The following is a 22,635-nucleotide window of genomic DNA, read 5'->3' as shown; positions in this document are numbered from 1 at the left end:
CTGACTTATTTCAGCACCATGTTCTCTCAACCTCACAAGCAAGCTCTCACTCCTCCGGAAGACAAGGAATGCATTTCCAAAGAGCAATAACATGATAAGAGACAGCAGCAAGTCCTGAGCAAAGAGTCCCAGCAAAGCAGCAGCAATGTGGAAAAACAGCACAGAGAAGAAGAGCAAACCCATCATCCTGACTGATCGGATGAATGGCACTGTGTTTCCAACAAGCTGAAACTTCACTATGCATGTGAAGAAAACTTTTGAGAAGAACTGAGGGGACTGTTGGAGTTTGACATTTGCCACCTTTGGAGAAAATGGCAAGAAGAGACAATGGAACACAGGACAAAGCTGAAGGAGAACTGCCGGCTGTTGGACTGTTGAAGTGGGAGAGGACAACAGAGTGAGAGGACAACAGACAACAGAGAGGAGTGGTGAGAACACATAGGAATTTTGTTATTCAATGTGGGAAATCAAAATTTGAGGTTACCAGAAACTTGGCCTGCATGTTTCCAATGATGTTAAACTATAACTTTCTTCCGACCGCTGCATGTGGAAAATTGATTCAGGTCTGCTTTTCACCTGAAAGAAATTGTAGTTGTTTTTGGCTGATCAACACAAAACCTTTTTCCTATGATTTTTTTTTTATCTACAATATAAATTCTTCCTCGTTTTCACTCTTTTGTTGCTTTTTTTTCTTCTTTACAATAGCTGGTGACCTGCAGAATCACCGCTCTCACAATCAGAGGCAATTACTTTTACACAGCGCACAAAAACACTGTGACGTCAAACACATTCACACTCACTTTTTCATCTGCATAAATAAATCATGTGGCTGGTGATATGTGCCATAGTAATCCATAGGCATGACCACAAGTTTATTTAATTATTTTCGACCCAACAAAACAAATAAACAGAAACATGATGCTGATGCTATGAACACTCTACACACATGGGTGAAGATGCAGAAAAACTGCTCACGGAAACGCTGCACACTCCAGTTATCACAATTATCATAGTTCTGTTTCCCTCTCTTCGAGGAGTTCTCAGACAGCTCTCGATCTGATAATGTCTAGCTTGTTCATCAGCTCAGAAAAGTGGTTGCATGCTTTGCCCACAGTGGCAAAGTCTTGCACTTTCATATTCAATTCAGCTTCTCCATCATGTACTTTTAGATGTGTCATACAGGCTTCAGCATATTAGTTGTTTTCACAGGTGTGCTCTATATCTCAACAATGGCTCATAATAAGACGACAGTCTTTCACACAGATCAAGTGCCTCTATGCACTTCATTAGTTTAAATATTTATCTATATCACTTCACCTCATATTTCATTGTACTGAATTTAAAAAGGAAGTATTAATTTTGTATTGACGGATCTCAGCCATCCGACTGATGGTAGTCTAAGGAGCTTGGAAAGAAAAGTTACTGGACTTGTTTAAGCTACTTAAAGACTTTTCATTTCTCATCGAAGAAGCTTCTTCAGTTCCGAAACAAAATGGTGGAGAGTCCCAGGAATGTAAAGGCCAGTGGGGGTCGTGCCTTAAGAGGGTCATTGACTTATGATCAATAACAACCCCTGTTTCTTTGTAACATTGCTGTGACAGGGTTGTGTTTGTGTATAATTTGACACATTAAACACTTAAAACTACAATAACTGATTGTTGTGTTCTTGTTTTCAGCAGAATCACAAACAGCACAGGCTGGTTTTCCACAGAAACACAGCTCATGTTTATGTTTATGCTCGAGGCAAACACTGAACTGTATATGTCAAAAGGAAATAATGTTTGGTATTTATGCCTCCATGAATGAAGTGAACTGATGACAAACAGGTTTACAACACATGAGCATGTTTTATTCTCTGGATGGTGAAGGCTTCAAACTTTGCATTTGTGAGGTTGAACTTTTAAGAAATTGTGTTTTGTTGCTGTTTAGAGAGCAAATCTATCAAATGTCAGTGTGATGATTCCAATTTCACAGATGGATGAGGAAGCATGAAGACATTTGTTTTCTCTTTGTTTGTTTGACAATGTACAAATTTCACATAGCACGCAGTTTTTTGTCCAATCAGAGGTGTTGAAATGTCAGCTGACTGACTCTCCAACATGCTCCGCCCTCTGCTCTGCCTGTCTGTAAAACAATGATTTGCACATATCTCATCAGTCTTGCACAAAATAAAAAAATCTATTCATTTGATCAGAGCATTGATTCATGTTTGTGCAGTGTTTTGTTTTTGCAATAACCCCAAATATTTCCCTACAAAATAAGTGACAAAGTGAAACATCACATGAACCATTATGAAGTCGCCCCTGATATAAAACCATGATGTGATCCAAACTGAGGATTATGCTTATTATGAAGGAGAAAACCACAGAGAGATGCTCAAACTGTTTTTATGTCAGGCTGTAAAACATGTTAACTTCTGCTATGAGTTTAATATTGAACATTAAATGCTGGGACACTTTTACCTGAATAACCAGTGACTTCTGAGTGAGATCAGAACACAGCCTCAAAAAGGGGAGCTGTACAAGTTCTTGACGCACCACATGTAGCAGACCTAGTTCCAGGAACCAACGCTGCATCATGTGACCAAACAAGACACACATGAGCCAAGAGGAAGGCAGGGTGCAGTGGGTCGTCACAGGTAGATCTTATCCAATTAGCCAATAATATTATTACTACACACTAATGCTGTGTCCTTAGTGGTCTGTACTGCATGTTGAAACTGAGTGATTTCATGATACAGTCCTTGACATGGTAATTTCTTTAGTTTAAAGATGCTTATTGTCAGATAGTTTAAACTTTCTGAAAAAAAAAATGTACAAGAACTTCAATATTAGATATTTTTGTTTGATTCCCAGAGATTAAAGCTGCTTCTCAATTCTCAAGTACCCGAGTCTGTACTCTTGTTCTCACTAGTCCAGACTTTGTAAGTTCACGGGCTGCATCTTTCGGAGGACCCAGCCTTCGCAGTCTGCGTGGGCCGGGTCCACTGATTACTGAGACGGTCGGAAGTGTGAGGCTTGTGAACTGGGCCAAAAGATTTGTGTCACCAGCTGTCTCGGTGTAGTTATAATAAACTCAGCCTTCTGCTCCTCGCTCGCTAATATATAACAGGACACTGGAGTAAAGTCTCGGTCATCTCACACTTCTGTTTAATCAGATTTCTGTTTGAAGTATTTTCAGCTGTGTGAAAACTATAACTTTAATCTCAGCCAAACCAATTTACTCAGGAGCAAATAAAACACTGAAAAAAGCCAAACAATAACCATTTTAAGTAATCGAAGTGAGTTATATATCATGTTTAACCTGAGTAGTGAAAGACCGCACGGGGTCTGAAAACGATGTGCCGGGAGTCTGCTGTTCTCGCCTCCTCTAGTGAGCCTTGATCTCCTGGTCAGCTATCGAGCTGCTGGGTAACAGACGTTTCTGAAAACTTTGGAGCACTTTTGCAAATATGTGATGTCTTGATAAATCAAGCAGATATTTGAAGTTCATACAGCTCCATTCCCGTTTTGTAAGTTTATTTTGTCCCTGAATTGGGACATAGAAAAGGTGTCAAACACTCCTCCTACTGACATGCTCTGACCACTTCCTACTCCTAAGCAGCCCTGGTCACATATCGTGTTGGACTTCGTCACAGGCCTGCCGCCCTCTTCTGGTAACACCCACATCCTCACTTTAATTGACTGTTTCATTAAGGTGTTCCACTTTGTGGCTTCACCTAAGCTTCCTTCTGCACTAGAGACTGCCAAGTCACTTACTTCCTCTGGTTTTCACCCACAGACTAACGGCCTGGCAAAATGGGCCAATCAAGAGCTGGAAGCCATTTTCCGCTATGTGTCATCCATATCAGACTACTCCATTAACTGGAGAAAATCAAAGATTCTGCCTCTGAACTATGAATTTCAGAGCATTTCCACCACTCAACTGCAGCTGGGTAACATTAGATGTTTAGTCTGTCGGCATCACATTCTAGGATGGCCTCAGCTTTCTTGGAACCCCAGCAGAGTAGGTACTGAAAAAGGATCTGATCTAATGGAAAAGCCTAAAAACTAAATTGAGTCGGTCACTACTTTTGTAAATGAGGCTTTTAGAGAAGAAGGAGAATTTGGACCTGGAAACAGCTGATAGCAACAAACTTAGAATAAACAGTTTATGAGGGGAAGAGATGAAGCAAAAAAGCCAAAGACCAATTGTTTTATTAGTTTTTTAAACCCACATCCTTTATTTCTTTATTTATTTTAGTCTTTTGGAGCAAATAGGAAAACAATGAAGGAAACAGATCAGAGCATCAAGTTTCAGTTACAGCTAAACTGTTATTTGCACTATTGCCTGTTTTCAGAGAGGAAGGCTGAAACATACGTGTGTTCTTTACTTCTTTGACAGTGCAAAACTGCACTAAATATTTTGTCTATCAGCTCTGAGAGTAATTTCACGAGAGGACTAAGAGATCTGGTTAAAAATTTATGAGCAGTGGGATTTGTTCAGTCCTCCAATGGGAGCTAAACTGTGGCACAGAGAGTTGGGATGCTGTCTTGGCATGGTCACATGGACTCCAGCAATTGGATGGCTTCATCTGCCTGAAAGTGGTCTTAACATTACTCACATGCACCAATGAATCCTGTCAGCCAAACAAGACTGTCCACCTTAAGAAGCTTTGATAACTGGACCTGACCATAAGTACACTCAGTTGTTGTCTTCTCTTGGATCTTTCTCCAATAACATTTAAGCTGTTGCGTCCACATTGAGCTGCATCAAGTCTTGTTTGATAAGTCAAACTCAGTTTTAGAGAATCTGCTTCCATTTCCTCATATTTAAAGAATATAATGCTAACACCGCCACCTTTACAGGATACAATTAGAAAACCAGAGTTAAACCAGATAATCCGTTTTAAATGTTTCACTCTGATTACTACCGCATTCAATAGCTGATTTTCATAGTTATTATTACTTATTATTAGTTATTATTACACCATCTGATCCTCACTTTATGTCATAGCTGACGGAGATCTCAGGCCCAGTGAACAAAACAAAAATTACTGAGCTGACTTGTTTTGTTCACTAGGCCTGAGATCTCCGGTAGCACCCCTGCTTGCACACCTTTGGATTTATGCTAATTATTTATTTTCATTAATTTAAGCTTCATCAATAAATGTGGCATTAGTATGATACAGAAGTAATAGTGCACTGAGGAAAGAAAGTTCTGGTTCTCGGTCTATTAAAGCCTCTTGCTGCAGTGCACAGTGACTTTCTGCCTGGGGCTGAAGTGATAATTACACTTTGACCAACCTGTGTTCATCATCAGCTCAGACAAAAACGTGGATTTTCATGCTCTGCTACATTTGAGTTTTTCTGTTTTGTGACAACAGCACATTTCATAACTCTGAACCTTTCAAAGCTTCACGAGATCAGTAAAGCTCTTACATGTGACATACCTCAAACTGAAGAAGTGCTTTTACATAATGAAACATGTCGCCATGAAGAGAAGTTTTGTCTTTATGTCATCTAAACAGGATTTGTAATGTGACTCCAGCTTCTGTTAGTAATGTTGTGTTACTGTTGAAATGTGAACTGTTTCTTTAAAGGGCCCATAGTCACAGTCCACACCAGCACAAGTTCAACATGAGTGAAACAGAAACTCTGACTCCGTGAAAGGTTCATGGGTCAACATCACATTAACCATTGAGTCTCTGATATAAAACCATGATATGATCCAAATGGAGGATCATGTTCATTATTATGGAGAAAACCACAGAGAGAGGCTCAAACTGTTTTTGTGTCACGCTAACTTCTGCTGTGAGTTTAATATTAAACATTCTTACTTTAATAACCAGTGAGATGAGAACAGAGACTCATAAAGGAGAGCTGTATGAGTTCGCGATGGACCACACGTAGCACACCCATTTCCAGGAACCAGCACTGCATCATGTGACTTATCTTTAAGGCCTTTTCAGGGCTGAACAATGCTTCTATTTAAGTCCTGATGAAGAAAAATGTATGAACGCATCAAAGCTGTCAAAGTGCCAGAGCAGAATTTTAAAAATGTGCATGTCTTTGCATTAAATGCATCACTGGGTGAGGCCAAATGTCTTTTTACATTACACCACAGTCATGAAGAGTGTGAACAAAATGTTGATGCAGTTGTATCACAGCTGTTAGCAGGACAAAGAGCTTTAAGAAGACATGAAGAGCATTATTGTTGAATGTCTTTAATCCTGCAGTGACAAACTTATTTCAGTGTTTCTTGTTGCTGTTGTCCTGTTTGTGTAAGAAGAGGCTGAATAAGCATCCATCAGTGGGAGGTTCCCATCAGGTGGCTCCACCATGGACTCCACCTCCATCCCCGCTCTCCAGGATCCACATAAAGAGAGACGGACGGAGAGAGCAGCGTCTTCTTCACAGAGACACCACCTGCAGAATCACCAGAGAGCCTCCTGAGCAGCAGCCTTCATCCTCCTCATCCTCCATCAGAGCTGCAGGTAAGACGAGCTGCACACCTGGACTCTTGCTCTGCCTCTTGTAACACACATCAGGACGGCTCAGTGGACACATTTCAGAGCTGAACAACACATCAGTGTTAGGACTGTTAACAGACTGCACAACAAACACATCACAGACAGATGAAGGTGTGAAAGCCGACTTTTAGTGTTTTATCCAGATGTTAAAAGCTGAGTTCAGTGTTTTGGGGCTGGTGGTCATCATTCCTCCTGTTCTTACTGGACGTCAGGAGATCCTTTCCTGATGTGCTTGGAGCCCAAAGCTCCACAGAGAATAGATTTGAATGTTTGTCTAATTTATCATTGTTGGAGACAAACTTCCTCAAACTGAACTAAAGTAAAACAGGAACATTTTATTTGAACATCCCAACCTGTTGCATGGATACGACAGTGCCGTCGGTCTGTTAGTGTTTCCTGTCAGGAACCTCGCTTACTTTCAGCTCGAGCTGAGCTCAATATCCTGGCTTTTTATGCACTCACACTTTTATTTACTTGTTTTATCTGATTTATTATTTATTGTTTATTTACTGACTGTTTGTATGCAGTGTATATTTGTATAACTTCTACAGCACTTTGGTCAACAGGTTGTTTTAAACGTGCTGTATAAATAAACTTTGACTGACACATAAAGTAAAGCCAGCTTTGCATTGTTGGAATAATTTGGTGAATTTCCAACAAGCTGGTGACTCGCCCTCCTGCCCCTCCCTCACTTTTCTTTTTAATAAAGCTTCTCATGTCCATCGTTGATGAGCTTCAGCTGGTTAGCAAACACCAGTTTGTCAGACCTGGACCAATCAACACTGTCAGCTTACAGGTGCTGTCGGAGGAATGCAGTGCTGTGATTGGTTGGTGATGCTTGGGTAGTCTGGTCAGAGATGTGAGTGTGACTTCTGCCCAGATAAACTGTGACGCCTGAACACATCTTTACTTTAATAAACATTTATTTTTATTCTGGAGCCCCGAACGCCTCGGGCTGAAGACACGCCCACTTTTATTTAACCTTATCTAAAGGAAGCTGCTGCTCAGGTCCTGGTGACAGAAACCTGTGAACACGTCAAAGCTGACAAAGAGTCCGAACACAGCGTCACATGACACTGACAGCACTGCTCAGTGGACACAAAAACACTCAGAGGGTTTTTGTGTTGTTACAGAATAAAGTGTTTTGTATTTTGTTAATGTGTGATGTTATATAGAGCTGATCATGTATTATGTCATCTATAAGTTTGTCTTTGTATCACTGCTGTGACAGAGTTTGTGTTTGTGTATAATTTGATACATCAAACACTTCAATAACTGATTTTTGTCTTGTTTTCAGCAGAATCACAAACACAGCACAGGTTGGTTTTCCACAGAAACACAGCTCATGTTCATGTTTATGCTCGAGGCAAATACTGAACTCTGTAAGCTAAAAGGAAATAATGTTGGGTTTGATAAATCCATAAACTACAGGTGAAGTGAACTTGTCACAAACAGGTTTACAACACATGATCATGTTGTATTCTCTGGATGGTGAAGTCAAAACTTTACATTTGTGAAATTAAACTTTCAGAGAAAATTTTAAAGATACACGAACAGATACAAAATACACTAACTGTGTTACAGGTTTCTGTCAGCTGATTGGCCCTCTCCAACATGCTCCGCCCTCTGCTCTTTCTGTGTGCTCTCATTGCACCGACAGGTAAACACACACACCTGGCAGCCATTTTGTCCTCACAATACTCAACTGCAAAAACATGAAAGCTTTCATTTTGACGATGAAGAAAACTTTAAGTAAAAATAATCTGACATCGTCAGCAAACTTTCATCCTTTTTTTCCAAGATTTTTAATTATTCTTTAACAATAAAGTAAAACAAAGAGCCAAATATACAAAAACAATAATTCACAGAAAACAAACAACAATCTGCTCCTCCAGAAGCATCTTCAACCCTCAACATCCTCCAATCAAAGAAAACACGTTCAGATTTACACAGAAAACAACAACAAACCAAATGGATCACAAACAGCATCATTTGTTTTCATATTAGTCATGATATCAATAAATACAGTTAAAGTTGAATAATGATCATCTGCTTATCAAAATGCCATTTATGAATACGTGACATAAAGTCTCTGGTCTGTTTTCTTTGTTTCCAAGAAAGCTAACTGATGATGTCATAGTAAAGCTTTACACTGATTGGTGAACAAACGCTGTTTAATCCATTCATGAAGTCAGTTTTTCAGCCTGCAGCTCTCCCTGTTTGTCCGATCAGCTAACAGCTCTCATGTGTCTCTGTGTCTTCAGGTGCTCAGTGGTCCTATCAGCAGACGTTCAATGAGTCTTCAGTGGTGGACATCAGCTCATGTCCCATCACGTATTATGGACAGCAGTACGAGCAGCTCTATGTGAGTAGGATGAAGCCTGATGTTTTAGCAGATCTTTGTGTTTCCATCACTGTGGCTGTTTAGTCTCCACCTGTGGCAGAGATCATGTTTGCAGACTGAGTGAACATCAGCAGTGAATGAAGGTCACACACTCTCTGTTCACGGATTCAGGCCCTCGGAGGGCAGCTGGCTTTAAGCTCAGAGTCTCATTAATGTCCTCTGCAGTGATGCTGAGTATGTGGACATCACCTGATGCAGCTTCCTGAAGCAGAGCGAGAGCTCTGACTGAAACCTGAGCAGCTCAGACACCAACTGTTCAGCTGTAAATGACTCAAAGCACAAAAGATGTTGATGTTTGACACGTTGTGTCTCTGATTTTCCACAGGTGAACATAACATCTGGAAATGTTACCGTCTGTTTCAACGGCTTTTTCAATCCTGAAACTGGAGGCGACTGTATTGTGGAGCGTTCACTGGGCACAGAGAGTTTTTACTTTCAGACATATTCAAATTATTATGATTATTGCTACTTCTATATATATTTCAATAATGTGAGTTTTTTTAAATCTGACTGGTGTCACTTTTCACTGTTTTACCACAAATTAATTTTATAAACACTGTAAACCAAAAAGAAAATTTGAGGTTTTATCACATCAAAAACTTTTGTAAAAGCTTTTAGAGGAAACTTCCTGACAGTGTCTGAAACTTTTCTGTTTGCTCGTTACAGATGTATTTGGTTCATTATATCTCTGGAACACAACCATATCTGTACTCGTTTAATTACATCTCTGATCCAACGGTGAGTCTCTGAGTGTTTATAAACAACTTTACACGTCTGTTAATGTTTAAATACTACATTAAATACTTTCTAACACAAACATCGTTGTCTCTGCTTTGTGGTCGTAACATTGATTGTGTTTTTTCTGTCCAGGAGTTTGAGCTTCAGGTCGGTGGAACCACAGTTGATACAGTGAATGTTACTGCATATGCAACTTATTACTTCAGCATCAGTGGATGCAGACACTCAGGTAAGTGAATCTAAAGCTCCAAACTCAACTTTGGGATTCTGTAAAATGTAACTATTTGAATGTTGCGGTGATGTTTGTGCTCACAGTTGTTAAACGAGTCAGTGATCTGTGAGTGTTTGAATTCCTTCAATCCTCAGGTCAGATGTATCGACATGGTACAGTGATCAGCTCTGATCCAGAAACCTGCTTCAGTCTCACCTGTCATGAGACTGCAGCCCTCAACACCTCCAGCTGTGGTCCACTGGAGCGTTGTCAAGGCAACAACATGTAAATATGTCTTCTTTGTATTTAAAAGAAAGCAGGAAGTGTTAGTATTACATCAGCAGTGATTGAACTCATTTTGTTCAGAGCAAAGAGCTTCTTCTTCTTCTTCTTCTTCTTCTTCTTCTTCTCAGTGAACAGTGAGTTTGATAAAATGCTCAAACTTCACACACAGCTGCTGATTCACAGCTGGATTATTTGATGAATTACATATCAATTAAACCCCTTCTGTTTGTCTGGCTGGTGTTTCCTGTAGCGCCACCATCAGGTTTTTCTCTGAGATGTCTTGAAACATGAGAGCTCCCACTGGTGGCTGCAGCTCCCAACAGCAGCTCATTAAGATGTTCATGGTTGGATTTTTTTTTTTTTTTTTTGATGACCAGGATATGTCCTTACATATTAAACAAATATGTAAGCATGTATTTTCTTCCATTTGCGCAACATCTCTAAAATTAGAAATATCCTGTCTCAGAGTGATGCTGAAAAACTAGTTCATGCATTTATTACTTCCAGGCTGGACTACTGTAATTCATTATTATCAGGATGTCCTAAAACTCCCTGAAAAGCCTTCAGCTAATCCAAAATGCTGCAGCAAGAGTCCTGATAGGGACTAGAAAGAGAGAGCATATTTCTCCTGTATTGGCTTCCCTTCATTGGGCTCTAGACTAACTTTTTGCCACGGTTGCACTGGTGCGCCCAACTTGTTTTTCTTAGGTTCATCAGCACAAAAGTACAATTTTTTCAACTGCATTGCTTAACCCCACTGTTTTAAATGTTCACTTTTTTTAATTGCTGTCCATACAGACAATATTAATTCATGAATGATTAACTAACAATCTCGTCAAGACAAAGTTCTTTATTTAGAGCAAAGTTCTACACGAAAGATAAGTTACTGAAAAAGTGCTTGTGCTTAAAGTGCGTTGGCACTTTGGCACTCTTTAGCAATATTGTAGGCAATGTTAAACTGAATCATCATCTCTGACGACCTGTTTGCTGAAGGACAGTGAGGAGAGGGGACACTTGGGCGGTGCATTTATCACAGCATATAATGTGTTTTCTGGATACACTGGTGCTTTTTCAGCGTTTCAATTCTAAACATATTAGCACCAGTTACAAATGCAGTATTGTCGGCCATGGGCTTTCCACACTCACAACCGTACAGGCAGTGCATCATGTTGTTAACTTTATTGTATCTTAGCCAGGGAAACTGGTCAAGCCACTCTCTTCCAAATGTATAAATGTCCCCCTTTCACGTTCAGTGGGCTCTGGCTCTGACTGTGGCTCATTATCTGATGCCGTCTCAGGACCAGTGTTAGACATAACCTGAGAGGTTGATGGCTGCGAGTCAGAGCACTGGTTATACATTTCAGATGGATCAGGCCTTAACTCAACAAAAAAGTTATTAATCGTCCTTTTCATCTTTTCTTAATGCCCACAGCTGCTTCCACTTCTGTCAGGCCTAAGCTGCTCACTCAGGCTAAATATAAACCACAAAAACAACACTTCTCATTCTCTACATGTTTGAGAATGAGACGTCACTGGTTTCAATAATCGATCTGATTCCAATTCACAATGTTCAGATTTGCTTCAATTCCCTATTTGATTCAATTCAATTTTGCCTCAGACAGTCAGAAATAATATAATTCTGATCATTTATCAGTGCTGACACTTGTGAGGCTTCATCAGAGCTGTGAACATCACAGCAGATGCCTTTGTGTCAAAGTAACTGAGGATGAAACACAGAAAAACATGAAGGAGATTTTCCTGGCCTGGATTTTTATAGCAGATAACCTTAAAAATATTCTGCAGTAGATTGAAAACTGAAGAAAAACATGACTCAACATATAAAATTGCCTGATACTGCTGAAGTGAATATTACAGAGGTTTTATTAAAAACACTGCATTTTGCAATGTGGCATCATTTTAAAACTTTCTTCAGTATTAAACAGCAGAAATAAGGCTTTCTTGTCATTTTTGAAAAAAACAGCTGCTGTCAGCGCTTGTACACAATAGTGTGAAATAAGCAAATGAATGGGAGAGAGAGAGAGAGAGAGCTGTGCTGGAAGTGTGATTTTATCTTGCAAAGGTAAGAGTTAATTAATGAGGATGTTATCAAACGGGAACAGCAGTTTGGAGCTTCTTTTGCTGCTGGCTCAGTGAATTTTGGTTGGAGAGTAAAAAAAACCTGCAGCTCAGAATCTGTGAGCTTTTTCAGCCCCGACAGCGTCTCCATGTTCATGCTGTCGGGAGAGAAAGCCAACAACTCACAGATTCTGATCCGTCAGGTCCGCTCTCTTTGTTTATGTTGTTGTGTAGAATCTGTTTGTCTGCTCTCATTTGCTGTTTTACCTGTTTGGTGGTTGTTGAAATAGTTTTGTGAGTTTCTGGCAAAATAATTGATATTTAAAAATTGATTCAGGATTTAATGAATAAATATCACCTTATTCAAGCTAAAACCCATTTTAATTAGAAAGTTATTGAAACCCAGCACTACTACTCGCCTCTGTCTATCTGCCTGCACTTTCAAACGTACACACACATAGGGTGTCAGGCGTTGCGTGGAGGCGAGGAAGAAGGAACCCAAACGCAGGACTCGCAGGTAGGTGAAGGTTTATTAGAAGGAGTGGATGAATAGAGGGTGAACGGACACTGACTGGCTGGACAACTGAATGGCTGACTGAACTGAGGGAACACATGGAAAGGACAACATAACATCACACGAACATCAATGACACGACAAGGGCTGAAGGGAAGAGAGGGCTTAAATACACAGACTGATGAGGATGATAATGAGAGAGTGAGTGAGTACACAGCTGAACATAATCTGGCTAATGACACGAGACGAGCTGACACAGGAAAAGCAGGAAGTGAGAACATAGAAGTGGCAAAATAAACTGAACATGAACAAAACTGAAAACACTGGGTCACCGACCCAGGAACCCTGACATAGGGAAACAGAAATATCTGGAACACGGCCAATCGAAGAGGTCCCGCCCCTGACTATCTGTGATTGGTTTAGACCACGATATGGACATAATGTGTATCTGTTGTTGACCACACGGAGACTTTCAGAGTTTCTGAGACTTTTTTTTTTTTGACTGAATGGCTGGTCGCACCGAGACCTCCACATATGCGCATATGTGACCAAATTGGTCGCACTTTAGAGCCCTGCTTGATTGACTAACAGGTTTCCTGCTGTTAAGATAGCATATATCCTTCAAACTGTGGACAAAGTTGTTGCAAAAAGGACGTGACATGATAGTTTTCATTCTAAGGTCATAGGATCTTTATGTCTAAGTGACTGTTGTTGTGATTTAAGGCTATAAAAACAAAACAAAACTGAATAATGTTGAATTTTCTGCCTTCATCAGCTGTGTGTTGGCCTCCACCTGCACTGTGACCGGCCCCACTATCATTGACGTCCACGGCCAGATTAACTCCATCCAGGATCGGTGTGCATACTCTCTGTTCTCGACTCCGTTACTCCCAGATTTCCTTGTTCTGGGGAACTTCAGGGACAGACGTCGTAAAGATGTGAGCTTTTTGGACAGTGTGACGCTGCGTGTGGACGGGCATGACATTCACCTGGAACAAGGTGGGAGAGTTCAGGTAAGCGACCTACAGCCACAGTTCATGTGTCAGAGTGGAGTCTGATCCAAAGTCCTCCCTCATCCTCTGCTGTGTCTCCTCTCATCTTTCTTCTCAGGGCTGTTAGAAGCAGTTCTTTCAGAGCTGCTGAACTCAGTGGTTGTTGCTGTGAAATCAGCCTGTTTGTGTGTTTGACATGTTTCACTCAGTGTTTCCTCCACTTTGTCTCTGCTGTGATGCAGCTGGATGACTCCACACTGACCCTCAGCAGCTCATCTCAGCTGGTTCATGGTGTGCAGCTCTCTAAGGACCAAACTGGAGTCACTGCTGATCTCTCCAACCTCAACATCTCTGTCTTCTTTGATGGCGACACCGCACAGATCCTCTTAGAAGGTACAGAAGATAAAGTTTAACTCATGTAAACTGTGCTGTTATTTATTGAGCTGTTGTGTTCGTCCAGTTTGAATATTGATGCTGATCTGACTCACTCTGTCCTGATCCTGTGCAGGACCTGCTGGTTCATCTGTGGAGGGTCTGTGTGGAAACTCACGCAGGTCTCTGAGTGACCTGAGGCTCTCTGAGTACAGCTCCACCAGGTAAGACCTCATCACAAGCTCAGAGTCCCTCTGACTGCTGCTGCTGATGTTGCAGATATTCTGTGTTTGTATAAAGGAGCCTGAACTTTGTTGTTTGTCGCCCCCTAGCTGTGAGATGCAGTACAGTGAGACTGCTGACAGCACGATCAACTGCACCAGTGTGACTGAACGGTGAGCAGACTGATCCACACAGCAGGAAACATCTTACCACTTTATTTCTAATTCACTTTAAAACATCATAACAGCTGAACAAAGTCATGTATAAAAACATAAGAGAACCAGAACAAAACATCAAATCAGCTGTAAGTTAAGATAAAATAAACGTTTATTAGTCCCACACGTGGGAAATATTTTTGGTCACGGCCGAGAGCACAAGTTAAGAGCAGTAAAAATTAAGAAAAACACAATAGGATAAGATGAAACATAATTACATACTATAAAAAATAAAATAACATTGTGATGGACAGAGTTAAAAAAAAGCAGGAGTCAAAGGTTTATTAGAAAGGTAGGGTTTTCATTTATTTAACCCCCACAATTTTATTTACAAAAGTAATAAATGTTGAACTCACAAAAGAGGTCAAAGAAACAAAACTGAACTCGGGCAGAGAAATGCAATCTTAACAAACCAAACAATCGTAACTGACCTAAAGAGGAAATGACACACAGGGATATATCTATATATCTATATCTATCTCTATATAACTCGTTAAAAGTCCCCCGATACTGGGGACCGATACCACGGTCTGAGAAAAGTCTGTTTGAGCGGCGTGTAAGGTGTTAATCACAGGCGCCGAGTGCCCGCCCCCAGGCCCCGGCTGCAGCTCAGAGCGGGGGAGAAGGGGAGGCGAGACATGTCAGCCATGTGGAACTATTTCAAAGTGAATGAAGACGACAAAATAAAGGTGGACTGCAAATTGTGCTCAGCGAAATTGTCCAGAGGAAGCTCGAAAGGTAGCGCATTTAACACAAGCAATTTAATCAAGCACCTAAAATCCCAACATGACAATGAGTACGAGGAGTTTACCCACACTTCTAAACCAACACAACCCACGCTGCAGCAAACTCTTTCAAGACGAGAGAAAATATCCAGAGACAATCTGCGTGCTGTGAAAATAATATACTGCAACAAAATGGGAATAGAGCAGCTGCGAGAGACTTCAATATTAATGAATGAATGGTACGGAAGTGGAGGAAGCAAGAAGAATGAGTTGAGTAAAGTTTGACTTATCTGACTGCTTTGTTTCACTTAATGCGCCTTGCAATCCAGTGTGCCTTGTGGTCCGAAAAATACGGTACTGCAAACTAAAGTCTGATTTTGCGTTATTTTAAATTAAGAAATAAGAATACATTACTTGAACTTTGTCACGATGGAACAGGGAGGACTCAGGCGCAGACTGAAAAATTACAGAAAACTTAAATTTTATTTACACACTCCCGGTGCACTATATACAGGTGAGGGGAAAGTGTCCAAGGTTCCCAGGGGTACAGGGAAGAATCAGGAAACGTCCTCTCTCGCACAGCTCCACACGAACAGCACAATTCTCTTGGAATGGTCCTTTTCTCACACACGCCACTCTCACTGCCATATTCACAAATAGGCTTCAGTGTCCAAACTTCCAAACAGAGCATGAAGGATCTGCACACAGAGATGAGGAATTAACAATGAGAAGAGTACTCAAAATTGGCTTAGGCTAAAGTAGCACTGACGAGCGTTACTCAATAGTCCAGACAAGGTGCTCTCAATCACTGCCTTAAGTAGTGAGAGCAAACAAGGTGAGGAGCCACAGGTGATTGCTTGCAGGTGGTGAAGGCCAGGGGCGGGAGCCCACAATGAGCTGCGCCCAGGCAGCGTGTAGAGAGTGAAAGGAGAGAGATGTACTTCAATGTACTTCAGGCCCAGCAACACACTCAGACAAAAACTGGTTCTTCCCAAATGCAAGAACTCCTAAACACAAACTTAATAATGTAGTGTGTGCTGTACAGTGCAATGAGGAATGCTCAGATCTGAACATGTTCACATTTTGGACAGAGAGGACAAATGGTTTGAAAGAGGAGTGAAAGAAGCCATTTAGGTCCACTGTGAGCGACCATCTTTGAACAGAGGCGGTGGTTTACGACACCAACTCTCTGCCATCTATAATCCAGTTCTGACATCCCTTCCCAGACGCCTTAACGCCCACTCACATCCTGGGCCTTTTGACCCTAAGAAATTACAGGATAGGGTGGGGCCAGGTTTCACAGCGAACTCACCCGAAACCTTGGCTTTTTTCTTTTCCTACACTCATCTTCACCAGTGATGGAAATGACGGCATTACTAACGGCGTTACTTTTTTCAGTAACGAGTAATCTAACTAATTACTATTTCTATTGTTACAACGCCGTTACTGTTACTAACAAGAAAATGCAGTGCGGTCATGTTACTATTTTTCAACAAACATCGGTTGAAGCTGTGTTCAGCTTACCACACCTTCTATCAGCTGCACGGAAGTAGCGGTCTACATAATTAATCTGGGTAAATGGCTGCAAGTAACTGTGCATATGATTTTAAAATTGCCAATTTATATTTGCATTTAAAGTTATGAAATATGATTCAACAGAATTGTTTGCGGTTGTTACAGTAAATAATATAGATTTTTCTACTCAGATTTTATGATTTTTGTATGATTTTAGATCAATTGTGTTAATACAGTATGTCAAATAGAAAACAACTGTAAATTCAGACACTTGAGGTTGTGCTGAAAAGGATGATACTAAACAAGACAAAGTAAATAGTTTTTAAAGGTGAAATGTAGAGGTAAAATCAAAAGTAGTTAAAATGTCCAGTTATAACCTTTTTAAAGTAACGCAATAGTTGCTTTTCAAGTAATTCATTACTTTTAGAATCTTGTAACTCAGTTACTAACTCTGTTACTTTTTTGAAGATGTAACTAGTAACTATAATCAGAAATGGGCAGTACCGCGTTACTTGTAACGGTAATGCAAAAACGGTAATTTGATTACTGTTACTTTCCCGTAGGAACGCTGCGTTACTGCGTTACTAAAACCGTGATTTTTTTGCGAGAATGTCTCATGACAGTGACGTAAGCCAGTGCGACAACAGCTGTGTGCAGATCAACAATGGATAATATATCGAGTGCGGAGAGAGTATGAGCGTGCAGCGTTTAAAGCGTGGAAGTACTGACCTTACTTTGAGTTTGATTCCATAAAAAGTGACAAAAACATTAGCGTCCATCGTGCGTGGGAAGAAAACTTCTTTTTACAGCGAAAACAAAATCCCTAAACTTCCAAGCAAGCACCGAGTGCGCAACGACGTAATGGGAAATTCACGGATTCAAACTTGCGGATTCTTCCACTGACTGCTGCGGCACACCTGCACCAGGGTAAAATCCGCCTACCCCACTCCTGCTTTACAGGTGAAAATAGAGCAACAGGACCGCTGAGTCTTTGATTTTATTTATTTTCTGCTGTGTTTTACTTGCATCTATTTGAAAGAGTGAGTGTAAACACACAAAAAATATTTCATTTTATGTGCTGGAATGTGCAGAAAATAGGTTTAAATGTTAAACTAATTTCTTCCAGTCAAAGAATGTTGCATATAATTAAATTTTTGCTTGATGCATAAAGTTAAAAGATTAAAACTAATAAAACAAGTTTTAAAAAGGGAACTTTCCATTTGATTACATTTTGTATGATGGATTATGCAGAAAAAGTAGAATTGGGCTGAAAGATCTATTGTTTTATTACCTATTCAGGTTGTAAACTGTGTTTTTAAAAAAATAAGCAAGTAACTAAGTAATTAATTACTTTTGAAAATAAGTAATCAGTAAAGTAACGGGATTATTTTTGGGGGGAAGTAATCAGTAATTAGTTACTGATTAATTTTTTCACGTAACTTGACCAATACTGACTATAATTAATTACTTTTTCAAAGTAACTTGCCCAGCACTGGTCTTCACACCTTGGCGTTGGGCCAGGTTTCACAATGAGCTCACCCAAAACCCTGGCTGATTGTGACCCACACCCGTTTTCACACCTTGGCTCATGTGATTAGGTAGAGGATCATTAGGGGGTCGATTGTCCCTCTTGGGGGATACTCCCACAGGTCTTAAATCTGGGACTCTCCACGCGTGACCCTAGAACTGAAGAACCTTCTTGAATGTGAGGTCAAACGTCCTCAAGCAACTTAAAAAAAGTCCAGACTCTTTTTCTTTCTGTTTTCATTTGTACCAGTTAAAAATCATGCAGCGCTATTTTGTAACAATTGTAGAATGAGAGGGAGGCCTGGCTAATTCCAGTCAAAAGAGAATTACAATAATCCAGACGACAGGTCACGAACACATGGATCAAAGTGTCTAGGTGGTTTCTAGGAGGGGGACTTAACCACAGGGTTGACATATGAGTCATGTTTAAGGCTGGGGTCTATTTTCACAACTAAATTGGTGATGCTGGACTTTTTATGCAGGACCAAAGAGGAAAGATCTAAATCATGACCTCTGTCTTTCTTCTTTTTTCATTAAAATTAAAAAGGTTGAGTGCCATCCACCATCTTTCTGTATTATACTTAAATTATGTGTGTTGTGTCTGCACCCTCGCAGACCCCGCTGGTTCAAAGACTTATCACCCGTTAACAAAGCAAGACAAACAGCTTAAAACCGTTTTTTACTTGCTAGTAAGGGGAGTCTGGTCGGATCCTCAGAGCAGCACTTTTGCCCTCGATCTCAGATGACTCCAAAAGAACCAGCCTCCCCTGCAGCCTTTTATTCTCTCACACACAGTTTCCCAAACAGCCACTGTTAAACCCCCCCTGTGGTGCGCCATAAAATGTCATTAAACTAAGGCACTGAGCATGTGTATGTAACTTCCTGATCACAAATGATCATCTCCCCTCACCCTGTGTATGGCTTAACCCCTCTAATGGTACACAAGCACAGGTGAGGTCATAAATGGCAAGAAGTAAACATCCTCCCTAAATAAGGACAGAGAACCTTCCACATAGGGTTTCTGCAGTTAAACACTAATAACCAATTACCTCCCCCACCTAGATGTAGGCCGGGAGGAGGATGGAAACAGAAGAATGTTGTTGATCATACAGTTTGAACCAAGGCTTACAAATTTAAGTAGAAACAATGACAACTATTATCAAAATTAACCAACAATGTGACTTCAGCACAGATGGAAGATAAAAACACCTGATCACAGATGATTATTTTATTTTCATTAATGTTGTTTGTTTTTTTTTTTATCTGTGGTACAGCTGTAATCTCCTGAAGGAGGCGCCCTTCTCCTCCTGTAACAGTGACATCGACCCAGAGCCCTACATAACCGCCTGCAAACCGACACTTTGTGTAAATATCCTGCAGTGGACGGACTCAACTGTCAGTTCCTGAAGGCCTACGCCAGAAAACACTGCAGTCTACACAAACCACGCTCTGGATGGCTGGACATCAAGACCGGCTGCCTGTAAGACCTTAATAAGACCTTATAAGCTCTCCTTTGTTAAAGACCTGAACTGTGGATTTTTAGAGCTCCCATGTTTTCAGGATAATACATCAGTGTGTTCCTCTGTAGCCTCTAGGCCTTCGGTCAGGACAGGACTCTGCAGCGATCACGAGTTCTGTGGTGAGAAGACGGTCGGTGGTGACACTCGCTGCTTCTGTCGGGACATTTTTGCTCCAAGTACCAAGCAAACAACTCTTTTTGGTACGACAGCTGTGACATCATCATGAAAACAGGGCTGAATAATGGAGGAAAACTTCTAACTGTGATTTTTCTGACTGATATTGTGACGTTCAGGGTGATCCAACAGTCTGCATGCAGGACTCTGCTTCAGTCACCCTCTGGTCGGTTGTCTCCTGGAGGACAAAGACATCGACTACTCTGCCTTACACCTCAACGACCCGACCTGCAGGGGTCAGGTGGACGAGCTCACCCACATGGTGACCTTCAGCTTCAACAGCAGCAACAGCTGTGGGACGGTGGTCACGGTGGGTTTCATCTCCTCCTCTTTACCTTCTACAAGCAGCAAACATCTTCCAGATCTGCTGAGCTTCTCCTGCTCTGCTGCAGTTTGGGATCTTTCTGTGGGTTCAGCTTCACCTCTGAGCTCTGTGGCTTCTCATCACGTTGATGATCTGTGAAGTTCATACACAGAAACATCAGAGTAGGAGTTTGATTCAGTACAAGGAGAAACTCTAATGTTTGTGCTGTGTCAAAATAAAGTGACTTCATTTGATGTGCTCGACTCGTCTGCGTGACACGAGCAGTCAAAGGCAGAGACAGAAAGGAGACTAAAGCTGTTGTTGTTGCTTTTAAGAACAAAGTGAATGAGTTTGATGTTTTTGACGTGTCTATTTAGCAGATTGTTTCTGATGAAATCTGTGATTATAATCAATGACAAGATGTCATAAACATTGGACTGAAAAAACAAGGACACTTTCTTAACTTCATACGTCTGAGTTAGAGGTCCATCATCTTCAAAGTGTTGATGTTCTCAGATTAAAATCACTGTAAAGAGACTGAAAATAAAGTTAACTTGGCTTCATGTGTCTGTGCAAATAAAGCAAACAGAGCATGATTTACATTCACTTTTTCTAATTGAATAAAACTGATTCAGTGCACTTTGGGATTAATAAAGTGAATTGTCAGATGTTAAAAGTCAGTAAAAACATCTGATTGTGTGACTCTGCAGACCAACAACAGCCAAGTGATCTACAAAAACACCATCATGACCCAGAACAGCTCCTCTGACATCATCACTCGTCACGACCAAGTCTACATCGACTTCTCCTGCGTCCAAACTCAGCCAGACATCAAGACTGCCACCTTCAGGATCAGAGACAGGTGTGTGGTTGAATTACTTTAAGATGTGAAGCTTCTCATGAGGTTTGTGAGTCAGAGAAACCTGAAGTGTGTTTGTGTCCTGCAGCTCTGTGATCCAGCACATCACATCTGGAGTTTGGGATTACACTCTGACCATGAAGGCTTTCACTGATGCCGGCCGCACACAAGCTGTGGAGTCCAGCACTGAAGTGCAGCTGAACCAGAAGATCTGGGTGGAGCTGAAGACTGACGGACTGGATGGAGACATGGTCGTCATGGTAACCGACTCCTGCTGGGCCACTGACCAGCCATCACCCGACAGCACTCCGAGATACGACCTGATCATAAACGGGTGAGACAGACTCAGAGAGTCATGTGGTTTTGATCTCTCTCATGGACTCCTGAACAAAGTGTGTTTTCCTGTCTGTGAGCAGCTGTGCCAACCCTGCTGACCAGACGGTGCAGGTGGAGGAAAACGGACTGGGAACCTCCAACTACTTCTCCTTCAACATGTTCGAGTTCACCGGGGGCTCTGGTGAAGTCTTCCTGCACTGCAAACTCCACGTGTGTCCCAAACAGAACAACTGTGTCCCGGTACAGCTTTGTTACCAAACACATCACACACAATCAAATGTATCTCTCTTCTGTTACAATCATTAAACAGGTTATTTTCACTTATTCTTGTTTCTATTCTGACACAAAAGCTCAAATGTTCTCAGCAGATTCAGTCCTGAATGAAAGGATCAGTGTTGATCTTCTAAAGTCTGGACTTTGTCTCTCGTTGTCTTTAGACTTGTCCTGGAGCTGCTCGCAGACGCAGATCTGCCAGGTCCAAATATGAAGGTGAAGCCTTCATCAGCATGGCCTGGACTCATTAGGTGAGACACAGTCTGCTAGTGCTGAGAAGTGTTTGTAGACAAAGTGCTGATTGTTAGTGCTGTAGCAAATATGTTTCCCATAGAAAAATGTTTTATTTAATTCAACAGAAAGATATTTACCAAGTTCCTCACCAATGAGTTTGTGTTTCCAACTGTCCTCATGTGATAAACTAAATGAACTGCTGAGTGAGTGAAAACTCTTGGTGTGTCATCTGTAGCCTGACAGTCCAGGATCAGGGTGAAGGCCTGTAGTGTTTTCAACAAGGATGTTGGTGACACTGAGTTAAACCACAAATCAAGACCCTGGAGATTAGTTGCAGCTTGTTTAATTGTCTCCATGAACATGTGGGGAAAACTGAAATGACAGATAATAAACTCCATCTCAACAGGTAGAAGCATGTTTACATCAATAAAGTGCATAACGCTCACTAAAACATTCATTTCAGCAAACTATACATCAATATCCAAACCTATCTGTGTAAACTATCGTATAAAGAAACTTCCAGCCTGAATAATTCAGAGTAGATGGCATCTGATTACATTTCTACACTGCCTTTAGCATGTGGAGCTAGTTACCCAGCAAAAACCGGAAGTGCCTGACCAGAACCGGA

At 41.0% G+C, this 22,635-nt stretch overlaps 1 protein-coding gene across 7 annotated transcripts in view; it reads left to right on the top strand.

Annotated features, from left to right (window-relative positions):
• Nucleotides 1-6,356: 6,356 nt before the first annotated feature.
• The window catches only part of LOC120720229 (alpha-tectorin-like), a 57,057-nt gene continuing 40,778 nt past the window's right edge, over nt 6,357-22,635 (top strand). For 2 of the 7 annotated variants that reach the window (XM_040009868.1, XM_040009866.1), the window contains exons 1-7: nt 6,365-6,475; nt 7,809-7,830; nt 8,096-8,171; nt 8,776-8,876; nt 9,241-9,405; nt 9,582-9,653; nt 9,786-9,882. In XM_040009868.1, coding sequence (XP_039865802.1) covers nt 8,126-8,171; nt 8,776-8,876; nt 9,241-9,405; nt 9,582-9,653; nt 9,786-9,882 — 481 coding nt within the window. In that variant the 5' untranslated portion in view covers nt 6,365-6,475; nt 7,809-7,830; nt 8,096-8,125. Of the gene's footprint in view, nt 6,476-7,808; nt 7,831-8,095; nt 8,172-8,775; nt 8,877-9,240; nt 9,406-9,581; nt 9,654-9,785; nt 9,883-10,019; nt 10,150-13,514; nt 13,753-13,973; nt 14,125-14,239; nt 14,328-14,435; nt 14,499-22,635 lie in introns of all 7 variants that reach the window. The other 5 variants (XM_040009871.1, XM_040009869.1, XM_040009872.1 and 2 more) reach the window with 5 other exon arrangements.

This window comes from Simochromis diagramma, unplaced genomic scaffold (genome assembly GCF_900408965.1).
Source record: "Simochromis diagramma unplaced genomic scaffold, fSimDia1.1 OVJJ01000566.1, whole genome shotgun sequence".
NCBI classification, from domain to species: Eukaryota; Metazoa; Chordata; class Actinopteri; order Cichliformes; family Cichlidae; genus Simochromis; species Simochromis diagramma.
Note: the sequence above shows the minus strand (reverse complement) of the source record. Positions and strands in the feature narration are given on the sequence as shown.